The sequence below is a fragment of the Barbus barbus genome, assembly GCF_936440315.1.
Source record: "Barbus barbus genome assembly, chromosome: 9".
Lineage (NCBI taxonomy): Eukaryota > Metazoa > Chordata > Actinopteri > Cypriniformes > Cyprinidae > Barbus > Barbus barbus.
Genome location: NC_136737.1, coordinates 1133126 through 1153075, shown reverse-complemented (window position 1 = coordinate 1153075; position 19950 = coordinate 1133126). Strand labels below are relative to the sequence as shown.

General features: G+C 36.5%; 2 protein-coding genes across 2 annotated transcripts; one reads left to right on the top strand and one right to left on the bottom strand.

Annotated features, from left to right (window-relative positions):
• The first annotated feature begins 154 nt into the window (after positions 1–154).
• Positions 155–7126, top strand: LOC306874810 (G1/S-specific cyclin-D2-like). The gene is made up of 5 exons (XM_079425075.1): positions 155–571; positions 2018–2233; positions 3274–3433; positions 4003–4145; positions 6510–7126. Exons 1-5 carry the CDS (start codon positions 371–373, stop codon positions 6618–6620), a joined length of 831 nt encoding a protein of 276 aa, XP_079281201.1. The 5' UTR covers positions 155–370; the 3' UTR covers positions 6621–7126.
• A 538-nt stretch (positions 7127–7664) lies between these two features.
• LOC306874742 (NUAK family SNF1-like kinase 2) lies at positions 7665–19950 on the bottom strand. The gene is made up of 6 exons (XM_079424974.1): positions 19731–19950; positions 15006–15126; positions 14762–14913; positions 12152–12217; positions 11142–11394; positions 7665–10045 (listed from the first exon to the last, which is right to left on the bottom strand). The coding sequence occupies exons 1-6, from the start codon at positions 19890–19892 to the stop codon at positions 9036–9038; spliced, it is 1764 nt and encodes a 587-aa protein (XP_079281100.1). The 5' UTR covers positions 19893–19950; the 3' UTR covers positions 7665–9035.

Sequence of the window (19950 nt, the reverse complement as noted above, 5' to 3'; positions counted from 1 at the left end):
ATTTTAAAATCCGATATAAACTCGCAAGAAAACAAGAAGTTTTACATAATTTAGCAAGCAATTTTCTGCTTGCTAAATTCTTGTTGAATTCATTAGACTGAGAACTTATAATTTTGTCAATTTTGAAGCCGCATCACCGGCGATGTGACGTCACAACCATCGTTGCCATTCCCGTGAGCGCGGGCACGCCGCGCGCCGCTGCTCGCTCACGAAGCTTCTTTTAACGGAATAAAACCATGTGTTTTTATATATGAATTTGACTAAATGTATTGTATATATATTTGTAGAGCTGTTAGGAGTTGTGTGAGCATAAACCCCGCGTCTCGCTCGTGACTGACGGTGAGTTTGACCGCTTTAATCGGTCCGTTAGATGGAGTTGTTCTGTCACGAGCTGGTCGAACCGAACTCGAGCTTCAGACCGATTCGCGCGTTCAGAGACGCGGTTCTGACCCGAGACTCGCGCGTCTGTCAGAACCTGCTGAACTCGGAGAGACCGAGCATCAAACCCGGTACCGAACCGACCGACGAGCAGCGCTTCGTGCGCCCGATCTTAACGGGATGGATGCTGCAGGTGAGGAGAGTCTAATGAATCATATTCATCCATGATGTCTAATGAATCGTGTTCTGAATCAGTGATTCGAATCATTTTGATCCAATGATATCTAATGAATCATTCTGAATCAGTTATTTGAATCTCTTGAGCTGATGATGTCAAATGAATCATATTCGGAATCAGTTATTTGAATCTTACTGATGTCTAATGAATCATATTCTGAATCAGTTATTTGAATCTTACTGATGTCTAATGAATCATTCTGAATCAGTTATTTGAATCTCTTGAACTGATGCTGTCTAATGAATCATCTTCTGAATCAGTGATTTGAATCGCACTGTCTAATGAATCGTAATCTGAATCAGTGATTTGAATCACACTGATGTCTAATTAATCGTGTTCTGAATCAGTGATTTGAATCACACTGATATCTAATGAATCATATTCTGAATCAGTTATTTGAATCTTACTGATGTCTAATGAATCGTATTCTGAATCAGTTATTTGAATTGCACTGATGTCTAATGAATCATTCTGAATCAGTTATTTGAATCTCTTGAACTGATGCTGTCTAATGAATCATCTTCTGAATCAGTGATTTGAATCGCACTGTCTAATGAATCGTAATCTGAATCAGTGATTTGAATCGCACTGTCTAATGAATCGTAATCTGAATCAGTGATTTGAATCACACTGATGTCTAATTAATCGTGTTCTGAATCAGTGATTTGAATCACACTGATATCTAATGAATCGTGTTCTGAATCAGTGATTTGAATCACACTCATATCTAATGAATCGTGTTCTGAATCAGTGATTTGAATCGCACTGATTGGATGCATTTGCATTTATTAATTTAGCAGATGCTTTTATCCAAAGCGATTTACAAATGAAAATCAACAAAAGAGCAATGATACGCACGTGCTATAACAAGTCTCAGTTATCTTAACACAGTACGTCACAAGTTTTTTTTATTATGTAATGAATAATAAGAAAACAGATAGAATAGAAAAAGAACAGAGAAAGCTAGATGATGCTCTTAGTGATTCGAATCTAATGAATCATTCTCTGATTCATTGACTTGAATCACACTGAACTGATGCTGTCGAATGAATCTTAATCTGACTCAGTGATTCGAATCACTCTGATCTGTTTCAGTGATTCGAGTCACTCTGATCTGACTCAGTGATTCGACTCACTCTGATCTGATTCAGTGATTCGAGTCACTCTGATCTGACTCAGTGATTCGAGTCACTCTGATCTGATTCAGTGATTCGAGTCACTCTGATCTGACTCAGTGATTCGAGTCACTCTGATCTGATTCAGTGATTCGAGTCACTCTGATCTGACTCAGTGATTCGAGTCACTCTGATCTGATTCAGTGATTCGAGTCACTCTGATCTGACTCAGTGATTCAAGTCACTCTGATCTGAATCCTGAATCACGGAGCTTGTTCTGGAGCAGGTGTGTGAGGATCAGAAGTGTGAGGAGGAGGTGTTTCCTCTGGCCGTTCACTACCTGGACAGGTACATGTCCCAGAATGCCGTGCACAGGTGTCGTCTGCAGCTGCTGGGGTGCGTCTGCATGTTCCTGGCCTCCAAACTGCGGGAATCGGTTCCTCTGAGCGCCGCCAAGCTGTGTGTCTACACCGACCACGCCGTCACCGTCCCAGAGATCCTGGTAACCTCACATGACCTGCTTTACGCAAACCTCCTTTATTAAAACTCTTATTATATTCTGATTGGATGACCTACATTTGAAGGAAATATCAATATTAGAAGAAATACTTAAGTGTAAATTAATAATGAAATAAAATAATTTAAGTATTAAAATGACAAAAATTTAAATAAAAAGATAAAATAAGGCTTTATAGAATATATATATATATATATATATATAAACCCCTTAAAAACACTGAAAAAAATAAAAAAAGTTAAAACGATCCTGCATTTGAAGTTGTTATTGTTAACGGAAATTAAAACATTAAAAATAATTTCATTCATTTATAAAGCCTAAAATATAAATTATGAAAACATTCAAATAAAAATGATAAAAGCACATTACAAAATTAAAATAAAAATATTAAAATAAAAGCTAATTCTAAATATTAATAAATAGTATAACAGTATAAAAATAATATTTATATTTAGTCATTAGCAGATGCTTTTATCCACAGTGACTTACAAATGAGGACATCTTTTAAATGATATAATAGATAAAAAGAAAACAGATAGAATAGAGAAGCTAGTGTGAGTTTAAAGAAAACAAGCAGTTAGTAAATCAACAGAGTGCAAGTCTAAAGGGGCTATTTTATTTTTTAAGAATAGAATTATAATAGAGAGTGCTAGAGTTAGAGGCACAAATAAAGATGGAGAGATGTGTTTTTAGCCGATTCTCGAAGATAATTAATTAATTAATGCATTGCTGCTCATCAATCGTAATCAGTGCATCTATCAGTGTTACTTTAATATTACAGTTAATATTAGATTTTATTATATATATATATATATTCAGTTTTCATTTGATTTTTAATTTATTTACTTTATTTAAAGTGATTTATTTATTTATTTTTTTAATGGTTTTAGCTTTTGTTAACTATAATAACCCTGGCATAAATATGGTAATAAACTATATTGCTTGGCTGATTAAAAAAACGAATTGCTGTTATTCATTTATTTAATACTAATATTGCTATCTTTGTAATATGTGTTTGTGTGCAGCAGTGGGAGGTGCTGCTGGCGTCGCGTCTGGACTGGGATCTGGCCTCGGTTCTGCCGTCTGATTTCTTGGAGCCGCTGCTGCAGACGCTGCCGCTGAGCGCCGAGGACACGGCTTCGGTCCGGAGACACGGGCTCTCCTACATGGCTCTGAGCTCCACAGGTATCCGCCGCATCAGCAGCTCTTTGTGTACGGCTCATTGTTCCTCTGCAGCTCTGCACATCAGCGTCTGTCGCTCGCTGACACACACAAACCTCTCTGAACTGAGAAGCAGCCATCTATTACTCACAAAATAAAACCAGTCAAAGCCTCATTTAATCACATTAGTGTTGTTAGTTGACATAATCGTTTACTTTCATTAGGTGGTGGATTTAAATGTATATTAAGGCGTTCTCAAAGACTACTTTTTGTCAAGTTTATTTATTCTTTTTTTGTTTTTACTTGAAATAATAATTTAGCAGTTTATTTACAATTTGTTTTATGTATTTATTTTTGTTAATTGATTACTAATTCATTTACATTAGAATTTATGAACCTTGATTCATCTTATCTTATTCATCAATTTTATAATATATATATGTCCCTGCAGCACAAAAGCAGTCATGAGTAACACAGGTATATTTTATATATATAATATTTTAATATAAAAAAAAAAAATATATATATAAATATATTTAATATATAAACAGCATATTTTACTTAAATATATAGATGCATGTGTGTGTTTTCAGAGCTGAAGTTCTCGGTCTTCTCTCCGTCGGCGGTGGCCTGCTCGTGTTTAACGGCGGCCCTGGTCAGACTGGACGTCCTAAAGAATGAATTCAGCCCCGACGGCCTGCTGCAGCTGCTGAGGAACGTCCTAAACGCAGACATGGTGAGGATTTACTCATAACGGCCCTGGGTATCGATTGAATCTGATCAATTCAGATTCCAGTTCTGCTTCTTTCTGATTCCGGTCTGATTAAAAAATGCAACCTGTGTATCAATAATATAGCATCAAAACTGTTTCATGTATTATGTATTTCGGCAGAATTAACTGTTTATTTATTTAATGAAGTATGAGGGACCCTGCTGGCGTGATGTTGCATCTTTCATCTTTAATTTGGAGACTTCCCCGTCTAATAAACGCTTCTCCTGCGTGCGTCTGTGTGAAAGACTACAGTGTCCGAAGTGAAGTTAACAACGCCCTTCAGCCGTGATTTATTCACGATACAGCACGGCCTCTCGTACCTTATTGCTTACTGAGATTGTTAGTAATTCATGAACGCTTTGGAATAAAAGAAGACCGTCTGCAGATTACTACAGAAGTGGAATCATTTCAAAATATTAAAGTATCAAAAAGTATCATTTTTTTATTTTATATAAAATAAACGTTTTTTAATCCAAAACTTGCTATAAAATTAAAGCCATATGTCTATATAAGTTATGTTCCAAATTTTAAGTTGATATAAAAAGCTTATACCACAAACAGCCACCGGGGGCCTTTGAATGTTTTTTGATACATATTTCCGTCTCAATTTCTCTGTCAGTGTTACTTCTATTAAAAAATAACCACCAAATATGGAATCTTGAGACTCAGACCTTTCCGACGATGTGTTTTGTCAAGATTATAAAAATGATAAAGATTATCTAAACCAAAGCATTCAATCAAGAGCAGTGAGCGATTCCCTCGTTTCTTTTATCGTTTGATTAACATGAATGTGACAGATGCCTATAGAGTAATGCACAGATATAAAATAATGTTACACATCCAATGTTTTTCCCCAAACGTTCACTTAAGCCATAACAGATTATGTTTGCGTGAATACTTAAATACTGTAATTTTGTGTATATGTGTATATTTATCGGGATTGTGTCGTCTTTAGCGCGAGAAGCAAACAGAAAAGGTACTACTCAGAGAACGTACTAAAAGAAAATAGAATAAATGTAGAAAACTGAGATCGCTAAACGAGGGCTTAATGAACTAATTTTTGTGAAAACCTCAAATTCGACCAAAATCGACATTTTGCACCTTTTTTTTTTTTCCTGTAGCTTAAAATTAGCCTGTGCGCATTTCAACGCATTTCGTCTGCAATGATATCAAACATATTTATTCTGTCTCTTTTTTTGCAAAACATTTAGTTGCAGCTGAATACCATGAACAAAAATCAGCCGGCTACATAAATACTGTCCTCTTTTAAGAGCGGTTTGTGTGCAAAATTGATGTGGTTGAAGAAAAAACATTAGACAACTAAACAAAATAGCATGTAATTTATGAATGAATGATTCAATGACTCACTCAGGATTTACTAGTATCATTACTGGATGAATCAGTGCTTTTGAACGAATCTCTTAAATGATTCAAAGACAAATACATTTGAACAGCCCCTTTTCGCCACCTACTGGCATAACAGTGTAATTGATAAATCTTAATTTGAAGTATTAAATGACTATTTTAATCGCTATCGTACACGTCAGAGTTTATATCCGAACTATAAGCTTTTATCCCGTACTGTATGTTTGTAACACAGAAATAATGATACTGTAGTTGGAAAGACTGAAGCGGTTTCATTCATATAAATGACAGCTGATCTCTTTAGGACAACGACAGCGCGAACGCAGAGTTAAATGATCGTACGCTACAGCGTTGTGATCACACACGTCAAAGGTGGAGGAACGAAACGGACGAATCATTGTAAAAACTCTACTGTAAATCACAAACCCAACCACTGTGTGCACCAGCGGAGGTTTTGCTGCCATCTAATGGGGAAAATGTGATACTGCACCCAAACAAAATCTTACTGAAAGCTCATTTTTTGAGATATCAACCTTAAATTTGGAACACAACTTGTTTAGATTTATGGCTTTGATTTTCTAGCAGGTTTAAAGTTCAACGTGTTTCATAAAATATATATTTTATATAAAATATTGTTCATAAATCATTTTCATAAACTTAAACCTGTATAACTTTCTTTTTTGGTTTCACTTTTTACACTTTTATTACTTCAGCAATAATCTGCCATGGGTCTCAGTTAAACTGTTTATAAAAAACGTGCGTTACGTCTCATATAAATCAAATATAATTTCATAAATTGCATAAACAATTATGAACAAAACAGCATAATGTATTTAAGGTATTTAAGACACCTTTTATCGTGTGTTAGTTAGGACACAGTGTTAGTATTAGATATTGGAACTGGAATAGTTTTTTGATTCCTAAAGCTAGCCCTGACTGAGCCAGACTCTCTCTGTGATCCAGGTGTCCCTGCGCTCCTGCTTCTCGTCGCTGGAGGAGATCATCGATCAGGTGCTGCCGTCTCCACCCGTGCTCCTCCGCTCACCTGTGCAGGTGCAGGATCTCACGCTCTGACAGGTGGATGCATCAGATATGCTCAAACCAATGGATTCTCGCATTTGTTTTCTCTTATTGTTGACTGTTCCAGTGCATTAGCGTTTGTTGATGATGTTCGCATTAGTTTTAATGTCACAGATGTTCTGGACCCAAGCAAATATTTGCACTGTCAGGAAACCTTTGCCCTGTCAAACACACACACTGCATTTATTAATTCACACGTGATTAATTTCGTGCACTCTTCATAGACTTGACTGCATGCTATTGATAAACTCTTTTTCAATTTTAAAGATAAATATGTGAAAATAAACAGCATATATGTGGACGGTGAATGGTTTAAGCGTGGTGGTTTAAGCTGAAGTGCCACATTTCACCCTGAAATCAAAAGAGAATGGTTTTGAATTAAGAAAATGAAGCTTGTTCGTAAAATTAGATTATAATTAAAACTAGCATGAATTAAATTCAGAACAACAAACACTACCATGATATATACTGGCATGACGTGCAATAAATATTTCTTGCATAATAATTAGCAAATTTACATGTGAAAAAAATAATGTCGCAATGCAAACAAATGACCCCAAGTTGTTATTTTAGTATTTTCCATTTTCATTTAGTTTTGTGTTTTTTATTAGTTTTCTTTTTCAATGCATCAGTATATTCTTTATTAATTTTTATTTCAAATCAGTTTGAATTATTTTAGTACATCAAGTTAAATTGAACAAAAATTATAAATCTTGCATTGGCAACTAGCTGAAATAAAATACGTTTTCTTTTTTAATATTTTATTTCAGTTAATGTTTAGTATATTTCAAGTAACAAATGTTTTTTACGTTTATGTTTTGATTAACTATAAAAACCCTGGAATCCGGTCATACTATCACTTCAAAAGACCACAGATGCATTTGTTGCATACTGTTTGCCTAAATTACTTTCAAATTCATTATTACTTCAATTATAATAGCTGCGTCACAATTCTCACATACCAGTGAGCATAAATGTCATTTAGGGTTATCCAGGAGACTATGATGGGTACAGAAGAACCGACAGCCAGAGGGCATTTTACACTTCATTTGTGCTGTTTTATTGTTCCAATGAGTCAAAAACACATCAGGGCAGATAAATCAGGCACTTTGGCAAATAAACATGCAGGAACTTGAACAAAATGAGACACCAAACAGAAAATCAACACCTCATTACCCGGATTATCTCGAGCCGTGACACTCCGAGCAGCTACAGATCACACTGCTGCTCTACTGGACTTAACAACACTGTATGAAGAGTTTACATTTATTGATGACCCCAAACACCCTGCTATGACACCAAAACACCTTTCCATCCCATTCCTAAATAGTTGTATAACAATTGTTAACATCCAGTAAAAAAAATTTAAAAAGAAGGGGGCAGTCGTGGCCTAATGGATAGAGAGTTGGACTTGTAACCTGAAGGTTGTGGGTTCGAGTCTCGGGCCGGCAGGGATTGTAGGTGGGGGAGTGAATAACCAGCACTCTCTTCATCCTCAATACCACGACTGAGGTGAGACCCTTGAGCAAGGCACCGAGCCCCCAACTGCTCCCCGGCTGCCCACTGCTCCGGGTGTATGTACACTTTGGATGGGTTAAATGCAGAGCACAAATTCCAAGTATGGGTCACCATACTTGCCCACACACCACTTCCCTTTCCCCCTTATTTAAATCTCACCATTTCAACACGTTTCTCAAAGACAACAAAATTTGAGAAGCGCTTTTAGTTTCATCTTATGCTGAAAGGTCACAGTGTCTTTTACCATCCTAATAAACTGCGACATGGAAGCAGTTCAAACACTCCTATCTGCACAATTCTTATCATGAAACAGATGCAAAACTAAAGTCTGGACTACATAAAGTCATAAACGGGCAGCAGTTTATTGTATCCGTGCACCTGTGAACTCTGAGCATGTTGTAAAAAGACAGAAATTGGCGGGAACGATCTTCAAGAGCACTTTAGTCAATCTTTGCACTGTGAGTTTTGTTGTGTTCTACCACCAGCATTCACCTTAAAAACAAACTGAACTCACAATGGTTCTGAACTTTATCATGAGTCATCTTTGGTATTTTTTGACCAGCCAACACCCTAAACAGTCATTTAAAAACATTTCAAAGAATAACCAGTCAGTTGTTTGTCACTGGGAGAAAGGCAGTTGACAAAATAAAAGGCACTGTTCTCAGACCAAGTCTACATAATAAAAACCACTGTTTTGCATGTTGTTGCAACACAAACTTCTGTTCCCTCAGAATGAAATGCATGTCCTAAACAGGACGTCCTGTCCTCTTCGAAGGCCAATTTCCTGCTGGGCCTGAAACCATTCCCTGACCACTCTTTGTCTGGCATTGCTCCAGAAGTACTTTCCTTGCTTCCAACCTGCTTCCTTTTCCAAGCGCAACTGGAGTTGCGTCATCTCTGCAGATCGTAGTCCCTGTGCGTTTCGGTTGCTCCCAAGGCTTGTTTGTAAGTCTGAGTGACGTTTTCGCAGTTAGAAATTGAAAACACGCTATCTGACACTCCTGCGCGGTAGCAGGCCATGTCCATTTCCCAGTGACCCTTGTACTGAGACTCTTCCCTCAAGTCGAGCAGATTGTCAGCGGATATGCATCCTCTCATCCTCCGTCCACCTGCTGGTCGCTCCACTGGGGCGACTGGAATCTCGCGGTCAGGTAGGTCAAGTCTGTCGAAGGACTCCGAGGAGAGGATACTATCTTCGCTGATCGCGCCGCTTGGTCGGGATCTGTTGACCACCGTTGGTAAGGAGGGTGCAAGCTGGTCCAGCGAGCCGAATTCCTGCAGGCCGCCAGAAAACTTGCCGTGCCGTTTGAGGATGCCCTTGCGGTGCGGCTCTGGGTTCCCAAGAGTCTGTCCGGAGCTCTCCGGAGAAGAGGAATAATAGCCTGACTCGCTTTCCGAAGGCTTCTTCAGGATGCCTTTAGGAGGTGGAGGCAGGACAGATGGCGCCAAAGCGTTCTGGCTCTTCTCCTCCAAGGGTGTAGCCTGGGAGTCACTGGGCGCTTTCTGTTTAAGACTCCCCCGCTTCTTTAGAATTCCTTTAGATGGGCGAGGAGCTTCCTGCATGGTCTGCGAGACGTTGTTTTCTTTGCGTGACCTGCGTATGGAGCGCTGCCGCTGGACCGGTTCTCCTCCGGTGGCCCCGCCTGTCCGCAACAGGCAGCGCATCTTGGAGCTGCTCTCTAGAAGAGGACGAGATGTGCGGCGTAGCCAGTCTGCGATGCGAGTCGGGCCACACGCGGCAGTCACATGTCCTGGCTCCTGATGTGTAGCTGAGGGTTCACTCTGAGCCAGTAGAGGGAGCTGATAGCCCCAGTTGAGCCACCAGTGACCCGCAATCTCCTCCAAAGTAGCTCTACGCTCTGGGTTTACCATCAACATCCAGCGGATCAAACCACATGCATCTGTGGAATGACAAAAAGGATTAGGATTGATGCTACAAATGACCTACAACAGGAATGTCCAGTCTGGCTTCAGGAGGGCCACCTTCCAGTTGAGTTAGCTCCAGCTCTAATTAAACTTGCACGAGCCAACTAACCAGCGTCGTCAGGATCACTAGAGGCAGGTGTATTGGAGCTAATCTCTGAAGGAAAATGGCCCTCCATCTGCAGGACTGGACACCCCTGGCCTACAACATCACAGACTTCAAAGCTGCATTCAAACAGACTGGTGAGTGGCATTCTTTTCCAGTAAGAGCTAGCAATGTGAGGGACTGTTGGCAGTGCAAAGCAGATGTATCCATGTGGCACAGTTTCAAAGTTTTATGTAACTATGCAAATGATCAGCAATGCAGTGTTTTGACTACTAATGGGAATGAAAGCATGGGTGCACAAACAGTGCACAGTATCCTGATACTGTGTTTCCCAACCCTGTTCCTGAAGGCACACCAATTGTACACATCTTCAAGCTCTTCCCAATCAAACACACCTGATTCAACTCATCAGCTTGTTAGTAGAGACTCCAACGGATAAGGGAGGCATCCAAAATGTGTACTGTTGGTGTGCCTCCAGGAACAGGGCTGGGAAACATTGCGTGGCAAGATTAGTTCATGTTACTCCGGGCAGTTTCCCGCTTCTCTGTAATTCTCTGTAATGTAGGGACATAGCTAAAAATGATGCATGAAAAACCATGTGAGAAATTGGACCTCATCAAAAATGTTAAGTCAACATTAAAACAGCCACTACAACCAACATCAAGGCAACCAGACAATCTCCAGCAATAAAGTTGCTGCCTGAGTCAACTCAACAGTCAGAACTCAAATTTATGAGACTGCCATGCAATGGTCAACAGATGGAAGGCACGTAATTCAGAACGTTATCTCCTAGAAATAGATAAGCTCCATCTATAAAACTGCTACATGGCATGGTGGAAAGAGCCAAGTCTAGAGCTTCGACAAACACAGTAAACCAGTTTTGTGCCTTGGTTTAAAAATAGGTCAAACAGTACACAAAGGAGGTCTCTTGCGTTTCGGTTGTCTTCTATTTAATTTAAGAGCCTCACCAGATGGTTTAGTGGGTTTGCGGTAGTTTCCAGTGCTGATCTGCTGGACCAGCTTCTTGTGGTCTTGTCCGTCGAAAGGCATGGCTCCGTGAACCAGGGTGTACAGCAAGACACCCAGAGACCAGCTGTCCACCTCCGGTCCTCTGTACGGCCTGCCGTTCACAATCTCGGGCGAAGCGTACAGGGGGCTGCCGCAGTACGTCTGCAGGAATTTATCGTCCTGGTAGAGGTTTGACAACCCGAAGTCAGCGATCTGAAAAACAGACAGTGCTTTCAGTGCTTCTCATCCAGCGGTTGTTGGCCTTTCGCTCTGCCAGTTTTATAGCTTATTTGATGCCATTAATCACACGCAAGTTTCGATAGGGTGTTTGTTTTACGGCACTTTGTTTAATAACTCTAGGGAAACAGAAGCATCAAGGTTAACGTTTCAAACAGACTATGAAAGCCGCGACTGAGAAAATGACGATACATTGGGGGTTCAACAGGACCAGGATTGAGAACCACTGGTCTTCAGGATTACTGGAAACATCCAGGCAAGTGTGTTTGGGGCAGGTTGGATATAAACTCTGCAGGACGTCACCCCTCTAGGAGAAGGATTGGACACCCCTGGTTTACTACATACACTATATTGCTTTGGATAAAAGCGTCTGCTAAATGACTAAATAAATAAATATTGCCAAAAGTATTGGCACCCCCTTCTAATGAACAGGTTTGACTACTTTAGTAATTTCCATGAGTACAAATCTTAATGTTTAAGCATATAATGATATTCTAGGGAATTGTTTGCTTCTAATTTTATAGCAACAGAACTTGACTATAAAATTAGAAGATTTGTACTCATGGAATTGACTAAAGTAGTCAAACCTGTTCATTGGGCGTGTCCCAATAGTTTCGACAATATAGTGTAAATGAATAACAAACATTTATTCAGCTGATCATTCTTAAATGAGGTCCAGTGATCTAGTTGTAAAACCTTCACAAATTAAAAATTCATTCTGTCCCGAACTTACCTTTATATTGCCGTTGTCGTCCAGCAAGATGTTCTCCAACTTCAGGTCACGATGAACAATACCGTTCTGTTGGAAAAACAGAGATATTTAGAAACCACACCCGTCGCTTTTTCTAAATCTGATCCGACTTTAAATTCTGACTAGATGAGCCGTTTTTGACGCACGGTTGAGTAATTATGCCAATTTTTATGTCGCTTGCCTTCAAAGCACAGGCTAACGAACGTTATTATTTGGCAGACATCGGTCTGTTATGTATTCACACTGGAATATTTCATAATACTGCTTTGGTGTAATTTTATGAAAGCAATTGATTGTCGCTTTAAAGGGTTAGTTCACCCAAAAAGGAAAATTCTGTCATTAATCACTCATCCTCGTGTCGTTCCAAACCCGTAAGAACACAAATGACTATATTTCTGATGAAATACGAGAGCTTTCTGACCCTCCATAGACAGCAAGGGTACTACCACGATCAAGGCACAGAAACGTAACGAGGACATCGTTAAAATAATCCATGTGACATCAGTGGTATACCTTAATTTACGAAACTACGAGAATACTTTGTGTGCAAAGAAACAAAAATAACGACTTTATTCAACAATGTGTTCTGAAGAAGAACAAAGGTCTTATGGGTGTGGAACGACATGAGGATGAGTAATTAATGACAGAACTTTCATTTTGGGGTGAACTGTACCCAGTGCTGGGGAATAACTAGTTACAGACAACAGAATTACGTCATTTAATTACAAAATAAAAGTAACTGTAAGTAGTTACAGTTACTGCGAAATAATGTGTAATTAAATTAGTCACTTATGAAAATGTTAAGGATTACAGCATATTAGCTATTAAACTCTTTCTTGTTATGATTTTAAGTCTGTATTTAACCTCAGAACGATCTCTGTGCTTTAAATGAAATGATTATAATCTTAATTCAAGTGAAGGTCTGACAGTAATCAGTGTGGAGTATGACTGTACGATTACGGTTTCAAAACAGTTGAAAACATTGGTTAAAGATGTAGAATCAAAAAGTAATGTTACTTTAATAAAGTCATTGAAAAGTTACACTCCTTATTAGATTTTAAATGCAGTAACTAGTCATCTGTAACCTTCCCAACACTGACTATCCCTTTAATCAATGACGACGATGTCTGGAGGGAATTTTATTTTAAATCCAGTTTCACTTTTAAACACTTTCCTAACGACAAGCAATCAGGAAAACCCCCAGCCGTTCCTCTGATTCTTCTATCTGGGGAGGAATGCCAGTCTTTCCTGATTGTGTTTCTCTGCGGGGGGCAAAGCCTCATTTAACATGGCAACAAAAGCTCAGATCTCTCGCACATAACCGTATGATCAGGACAGAGTCGGTGGTGTGTGTTGCGTGAAACTGGAGCGTTTCTCTCAGACGCGGCGCAGTCATGCGGAGGCTGATGAGCGTTATGCAACCCGCGAGCGTTCCCATAGTTCTCCTGGCTGTGAGAAACGCTCTCATGACGTCTAAATAATACTGAGTCTGGCTGACCTCTGCAGCTCACAGATATCTGTAAACCCTAAACCTGCAAAGCACCTCCGAAGAGGGTCGTTTTTGAGGGCAAGACGAGCGTTATAGCCACTGAAGTCACTGGAGGTGATGCGTGAAACAAAGGGGTGCTGTATGAAATATTTTATTTTATCTTATTTATTTATTGTGTGGTGAGCTCTAATAAATAAAGTCATCAAATCAAAATGTTGGCATTACTATACCATTCTAGTTTTTATTATTTTGAATTAGTAAATAAAATAAAATAAAGTTTGCATTTTCTAATTAAAAGTTTTAAGTTGTATTTTTGTTGTTATATTATCATTATTATTTTTTATCTATATAATTATTAATTTTTCTTTTAGTCTTAGTTTTATTAGTTTCAGTACTTTTTTAAAATATTTAAATGTATTTAATTTACCTTGGATGTTAATCTATAGAAATTACAGCGGTGTTATTTTAATGTAATTAATATGATTATATAGTTTAATTATTATTTAGAATTTTTATTTTTATATTTTCAGTTTTTCATTTTAATTTTCATTTTAAGTTCGTAAGTTTGTTGTTTTTATCATTTTTAATAGTTAAAAAAACATTTGTCTATACAGTTTTGTCATTTTAGTACTTATAGTTAATAAACGATAACTAGAATAAAATAATTTCTTAACAATTTAATGTATATTTCCATTACCTCAGACATTAAAGAATAGAAATTACAGCGGTGTTATTCTAGTATTATTATTATGCAAACATAGTTTTTATTAGTATTTTAAATTATTTTTTTTAAGTTTAAGTTTGTAATTTTTTTTAAATAATTTTAAGTTTTTCTATTTAGTTTTTATTCGTTTGTATCTCACTTTTAGCTAATTTAGTACAACAAAATGTTTTTTTTTATATTTTCATTTATTTCAGATAAATTATGATGGCTGATATTATAAGTATGTTTTACTGTTAAATAAGATTTAAAACACACTAGTCAACATTTGAAGGATCAAAACCTTTCATTAAAACAAAAAAACAAAAATCAAGCATCCAAATATTGCATTTTAAAGCATTTTGCAATAGAAAATAACTATATATAAAGAATGGTTTCTGACCCGGTGGCAGTAATGGACGGCAGAGACGATCTGTCTGAAGAAATGTCTGGCCTGGCTCTCAGAGATGCGCTGTTTCTCACAGATGTAGTCGTACAGATCTCCTTTGCTGGCGTACTCCATCACGATCACGATCTTCTCCTTGTTCTCAAACACTGAAACACAAGCACACGCCGCATGAAGACACACTAAAGCACTTGTTGGGGTTTGTCTGGATTGTATAACGAGAACAGAGCGCTCCGGGCACCTTCGTAGATGCTGATGATGTGCGGATGAGCGAGAGACGACATGATCTCGATCTCGCGCCGGATGTGCATCAGGTCCTGCTCGTCCCGGATCTTCTCCTTACGGATCGACTTTATGGCCACCTGCAGAACAAAACCAAACATATATATATATATGAGAAAAAACATCATTTCAAACAAACTGTCACTGTAGCCAAAAATTATTCTACATATTTGTATTAGTAATATAGTGTAGAAATGGTCAAAACTAGCAAAACATCTAGTTGAAGTAATTATATGCATATATATATAATTATATTTAATCATTCTAATTATATTCACATTATATGATTAAATAGAGCACTGTTTAAAATCAACCATTAAAATAATCACAATATTTGCTATTACATTATTTAACATAAATGTATATTTTTAATTAAATATAAAATAAAGCTTTTTAACATAGTAACACCACTAATATTAATTAGTTGCAATAATATGACAATCATATATTTATTATTAATAACACTAATTTATTACATATTAAACTATTATTAAATATTGAACACATTTACAGTGTAGGTTAATCATATCGATGTATGTTTAACATTTAGTATTTATTACAAGTGAAATAAGAGTAATTTAAATATATAACATTCATTTATAATAATAAATCTGTTAATTATATTTATACAACTTATACGTTGATATAATGAATATATGAACATAAAACAATATATTTAACATTATTTAAAATCTGATTTATTACATATTAAACAATTATTAAATATTAATTTAAATATTTAACAATGTTTACAATTATTTACAATTGCATTATTAATATAATGAAATAAAATCATATAGGTTAATTATATTAATATACTATAATAATCCATTTTATTATTTAATATTAATAGAGCATTAATTTATTACATACTGTATTAAGAATAAATGTTAAAAATTGAAACGTTAAATGTACAGAAAATGACTCGATCAGTGAAGGACTGTATTTAGTTTAGTTCTCGGATGGATCCTGAAGCAGCAGCAGAACGATTTCTCTCTCAATCAATCTTACGCAACTCTGTCATACTGAAAGTGACATTTACTCAAAGATAGTTTCACAATGATTTTCATACTGCTTACAGTAAAACTGAGATCAGGCACGGCAGATCCTCGGGAATGAATCACAGTGATTGATGTCTGATTGTGTCGTGATGCGTTTGCATGCTTTTAGTCTTTGAGTCTCAGTCTCTCTTTTGTCCTTCTTTTGTGTGTGTGTGTGTGTGTGTGTGTGTGTGTGTGTCGTCAGGCATGCTTTACATTCCTGTGTGTGTGTGAGTCAGACGTGTCTCCACAGGTCACTGATGACCGGCAGATGGACAAACACACACACACACACACACACACACACACATCTGTTCTGACACACAAGGCATACTTACACATTCCTAAAAAAAATGCATAGTATTTAGTAAGCGAATAAAACTTTGCAAAAAAAAATTTTTTTTAAACTTTAAAAAAGGTTAGACTATTTTTACTATTATTGTTTAAGAGATGTAACCATTGAAAAGGTTTGTAAGGCATGTATGGAACACCATTAGTGTCAAAAATTATTTTCTCAAAAAATTAATTTGAGTTTTTCGCACACGTTTGGACTGAATATTGTTGATAATCATGAATATGAATAATAAAAGGGCTAAATGTGGTAATACTGTGGTAACATTCAAATTTAATTTTGCACATTAATTAAAACTTGCTGATCAGATATAATATGGCTTTGGTTTGATAAAATACTGATTCTTCGGGTCCAAACGGACCCGGAATGCAGAAGACGTACAGATTATGACTGTTATTATGAGAGTTAAAGGCCTACACAGAACTAGTTAAAGAAGAAAACCGTCAGACACGTCCAGACTCGCTGTCTTTCCTCAGAAGAGGAAAGTAATAACGTCCTTCCTGAAGAACTGAACAAACAACCCAAGCCAGTCTTCTCTCAAGGAAACCCCGACTGATCTGCTCTAAGAATCGCTTCTCAAGCTCACGTTTGCTTCCCTCAGAGGCCATTACACAGCGCTCTGGAAATGAAGCGAACACAAACGTTCGATTTACATGCCTTCATTTACATCGTCTGCTCGTCGGAAACTAACCAAACTTTAAAAACAGCACGTCTGCATGTGCAACATCTACAAAAACACCGCATTACATCACAAACATACAATTATCTTAGCGTCTATGTTTTAGTTTTACACAGAAATAAATACAATTATCATTTAAATAAATAAATAAATAAATAATCTAAACAACATTTTAATAAGTACTTAGAATAATATAATATAACTGAAAATCATTTATAATGATTAAACAATTGTATTTATTAAATAAAACCTTCTATCCATCAAACTTTAGTATGTTTTGTGCTTGAAATCAATTTAAATGTTGGCTGGTTTTCCTTTAAAAATATGTTTAAACAATTCACTTGAGAATAACTGTATCAAATAGTTTTCATATTTTCATATAATTGAAGTAAAAAAGTATTTTTCTCTAGTTTAAAACATAACAATCGTAGTTTTGTGCTTGTAAGTTAAAACAACTAACTTTATTGCAGATATATTCAAATTATTATTTTACATAACATATAAATGCCAGTCAGTATTAATTCATATATATTTCCAAAATATGTAAAAAGAATTCTTCAAACAAGATAGATTTAATAATAAATAACACTGATATTTTGTATCTTAAGTTAAATAGAAATTAAATAAAAATATTGTTTTTCATAATTTAGTGGTGGTGGGGGGGGGGTTGTGCTTCTAAGGTACGGAAAACAAACTTTATAGCAGATTTATTATTATTATTATTATTATTATTTAAATGTCAGTTTTTTTGTTTTTAATTAAAAATGTAATAAAACAGATTTACTTCAGGAAAAAACTGCATGAGGTAAATATTAATATAGGTTAAACATAAATATGTTTTTTGTCAGAGGGTGAGAATGGTCTCCAGCAGGAAGTGCCTGCGTGAGTCAAGTGTGATGTCACTTCCTGCAGGAGCTCCTGTAAACCTTCATGATCTAATATAGCGCCTGCGCTGGGAAATCACCTCAGTCCTTATCCTTATCCACCATCACGGGTCAGAGGTCACTTCCACTGAAGAACTGTTCCTTCAGCAACACAAAGCCTGCTTTTACTGCCATTTACATTAACACAATGTGTCACGTATTAACATGAACAATGCATTTATTAATGTTAGTTCATCAAAATACAGCTGTTCAGTTAGTTCACATTAACTAATGTTTACAAACACAGCTTGTGATATTAATAATGCATCAGTAAATGCTGAAATTAACATTAATAAATGCTGTAGAAGTATTGTTTTTCTTTGTTCATGTTTACTAATGTTAACTAATTATTTTAAAGTGCTACCAATTATTTTTATGAAAATTAAACATACTTAAGGTTTTTCACACATTCTCATTACTGAAATTTATAGAATACATTTCTAAAATAAAGTAATAAAGTAATTATTTTCTACATCGTAATAATGTTTGTTGTTTAATGTGTATATATAGAATAAAAGTGTATATATATATAGTGATATACTGTATATTAAATTGTACATGTTTTATAGAATACATATATAAAATAAACTACTATGAATACTGAAATTTTATATATATATATACTAAAATAAAAATATGTACATGTCATAGTAATATTTGTTATGCATTTGAATATTTTTTAAAACACTACATATGTTTAAAGAGACATGTTTAGTGTGATAAGACTGAAACAGTAAAGGAAAGGATTTAGGGTGAGGTGAGCAGGCCTGACTTCATGAGACTGACGCGTTAGGGTCCTTTAATGGCTGTGTTTCAGACAGAATAACAATAGGACGGAGCCGGTAAAAATAAGGTGAATTGAGCCGTGGGCTATTTAAAGCTCTTTCTGAAGCTGGGTGGCTCCGCAGAACCGGTTTAGTGTTTACTCTGATCACTGATGTGTGTCTGAGCCTCAACAACCTAGACTCAGCAACACAAGCAAACGCTCTTATTCTTGAATTCAGTGTGCTCTAGTCAAAATATAACCCTTGATATCATTCATCATACGCTGCCATTCAAATTCAATCGATTTCTTCCAACTGCACATATCAGAAAAACAACTCTTACATGTAGAAGCCTTTATTTTTGATATCAATAATTGCACTGTTACTAGTACATATGTGAATTATCAAGAGTTCAGTTGTCACTATGTTCATTCTTGATATCTGTACATGTGCATTTGTCATTTCTGATATCGAAAATGACTTATTTCATGATATCAGAAATTAACATTGTGTCTAGTGACAATCGAATTATTGATATCAAAAATGAACATTTAAGTGTTGCATGTCGGATATGTGCAGATGGAAGAAATCAGGTCTTGAGATCAACTGAATTTGAATGGCAGCCTATGATGAGTGAAAATACAACTACAGATCTCAAGAATCATATTTTTAGCTCGCCATACCATACACAGCAAGTGCAAAGCACAATCATTTCCACCACAAGCAGAAAAAGTGATTAAAACCGGCAGGGCAATTAAAAAAATCTACTTCTGTCAATTTATTCTTTAGTAAAAAAATATATTGTTATATTCTATTCAAAATATTTTATTATTTACTGATTTTTTTAAATGCTTTTTATTTATTTTGAATGATTAATATTGTAGTAATATCAGCTGCATGACCTGAACGCGCTCTCTCTCTCTCACCGTTCTACCGGATCGGTCCACCGCTTTCTTCACGCGCCCGTACGTGCCTTCCCCGAGCGTCTGCAGGAACTCGTATCGGTGCTTGAGGTTGTGTTTGTGATGGTGCCGCTTCACGGCCTGACGCTTGACGCGCGCGACGCCCGGATCCCCGTTACACTCCATCAGATTTCAGCGGAAGACGAAGATGAGGTGCGTTCATGTCCGGTACAGGTGAGACAGT

Coding starts and splice junctions, on each gene's coding strand:
- LOC306874810 (XM_079425075.1), top strand. CDS start 371: ATGGAGTTGTTCTGTCACGAGCTGGTCGAACCGAACTCGAGCTTCAGA. Junction 2,234..3,273: donor TCACCGTCCCAGAGATCCTG/GTAACCTCACAT, acceptor GTTTGTGTGCAG/CAGTGGGAGGTGCTGCTGGC. Junction 4,146..6,509: donor ACGTCCTAAACGCAGACATG/GTGAGGATTTAC, acceptor TCTGTGATCCAG/GTGTCCCTGCGCTCCTGCTT.
- LOC306874742 (XM_079424974.1), bottom strand. CDS start 19,892: ATGGAGTGTAACGGGGATCCGGGCGTCGCGCGCGTCAAGCGTCAGGCC. Junction 11,395..12,151: donor ACGACAACGGCAATATAAAG/GTAAGTTCGGGA, acceptor TCTGTTTTTCAG/ATCGCTGACTTCGGGTTGTC. Junction 10,046..11,141: donor CAAACCCACTAAACCATCTG/GTGAGGCTCTTA, acceptor GTCATTCCACAG/ATGCATGTGGTTTGATCCGC.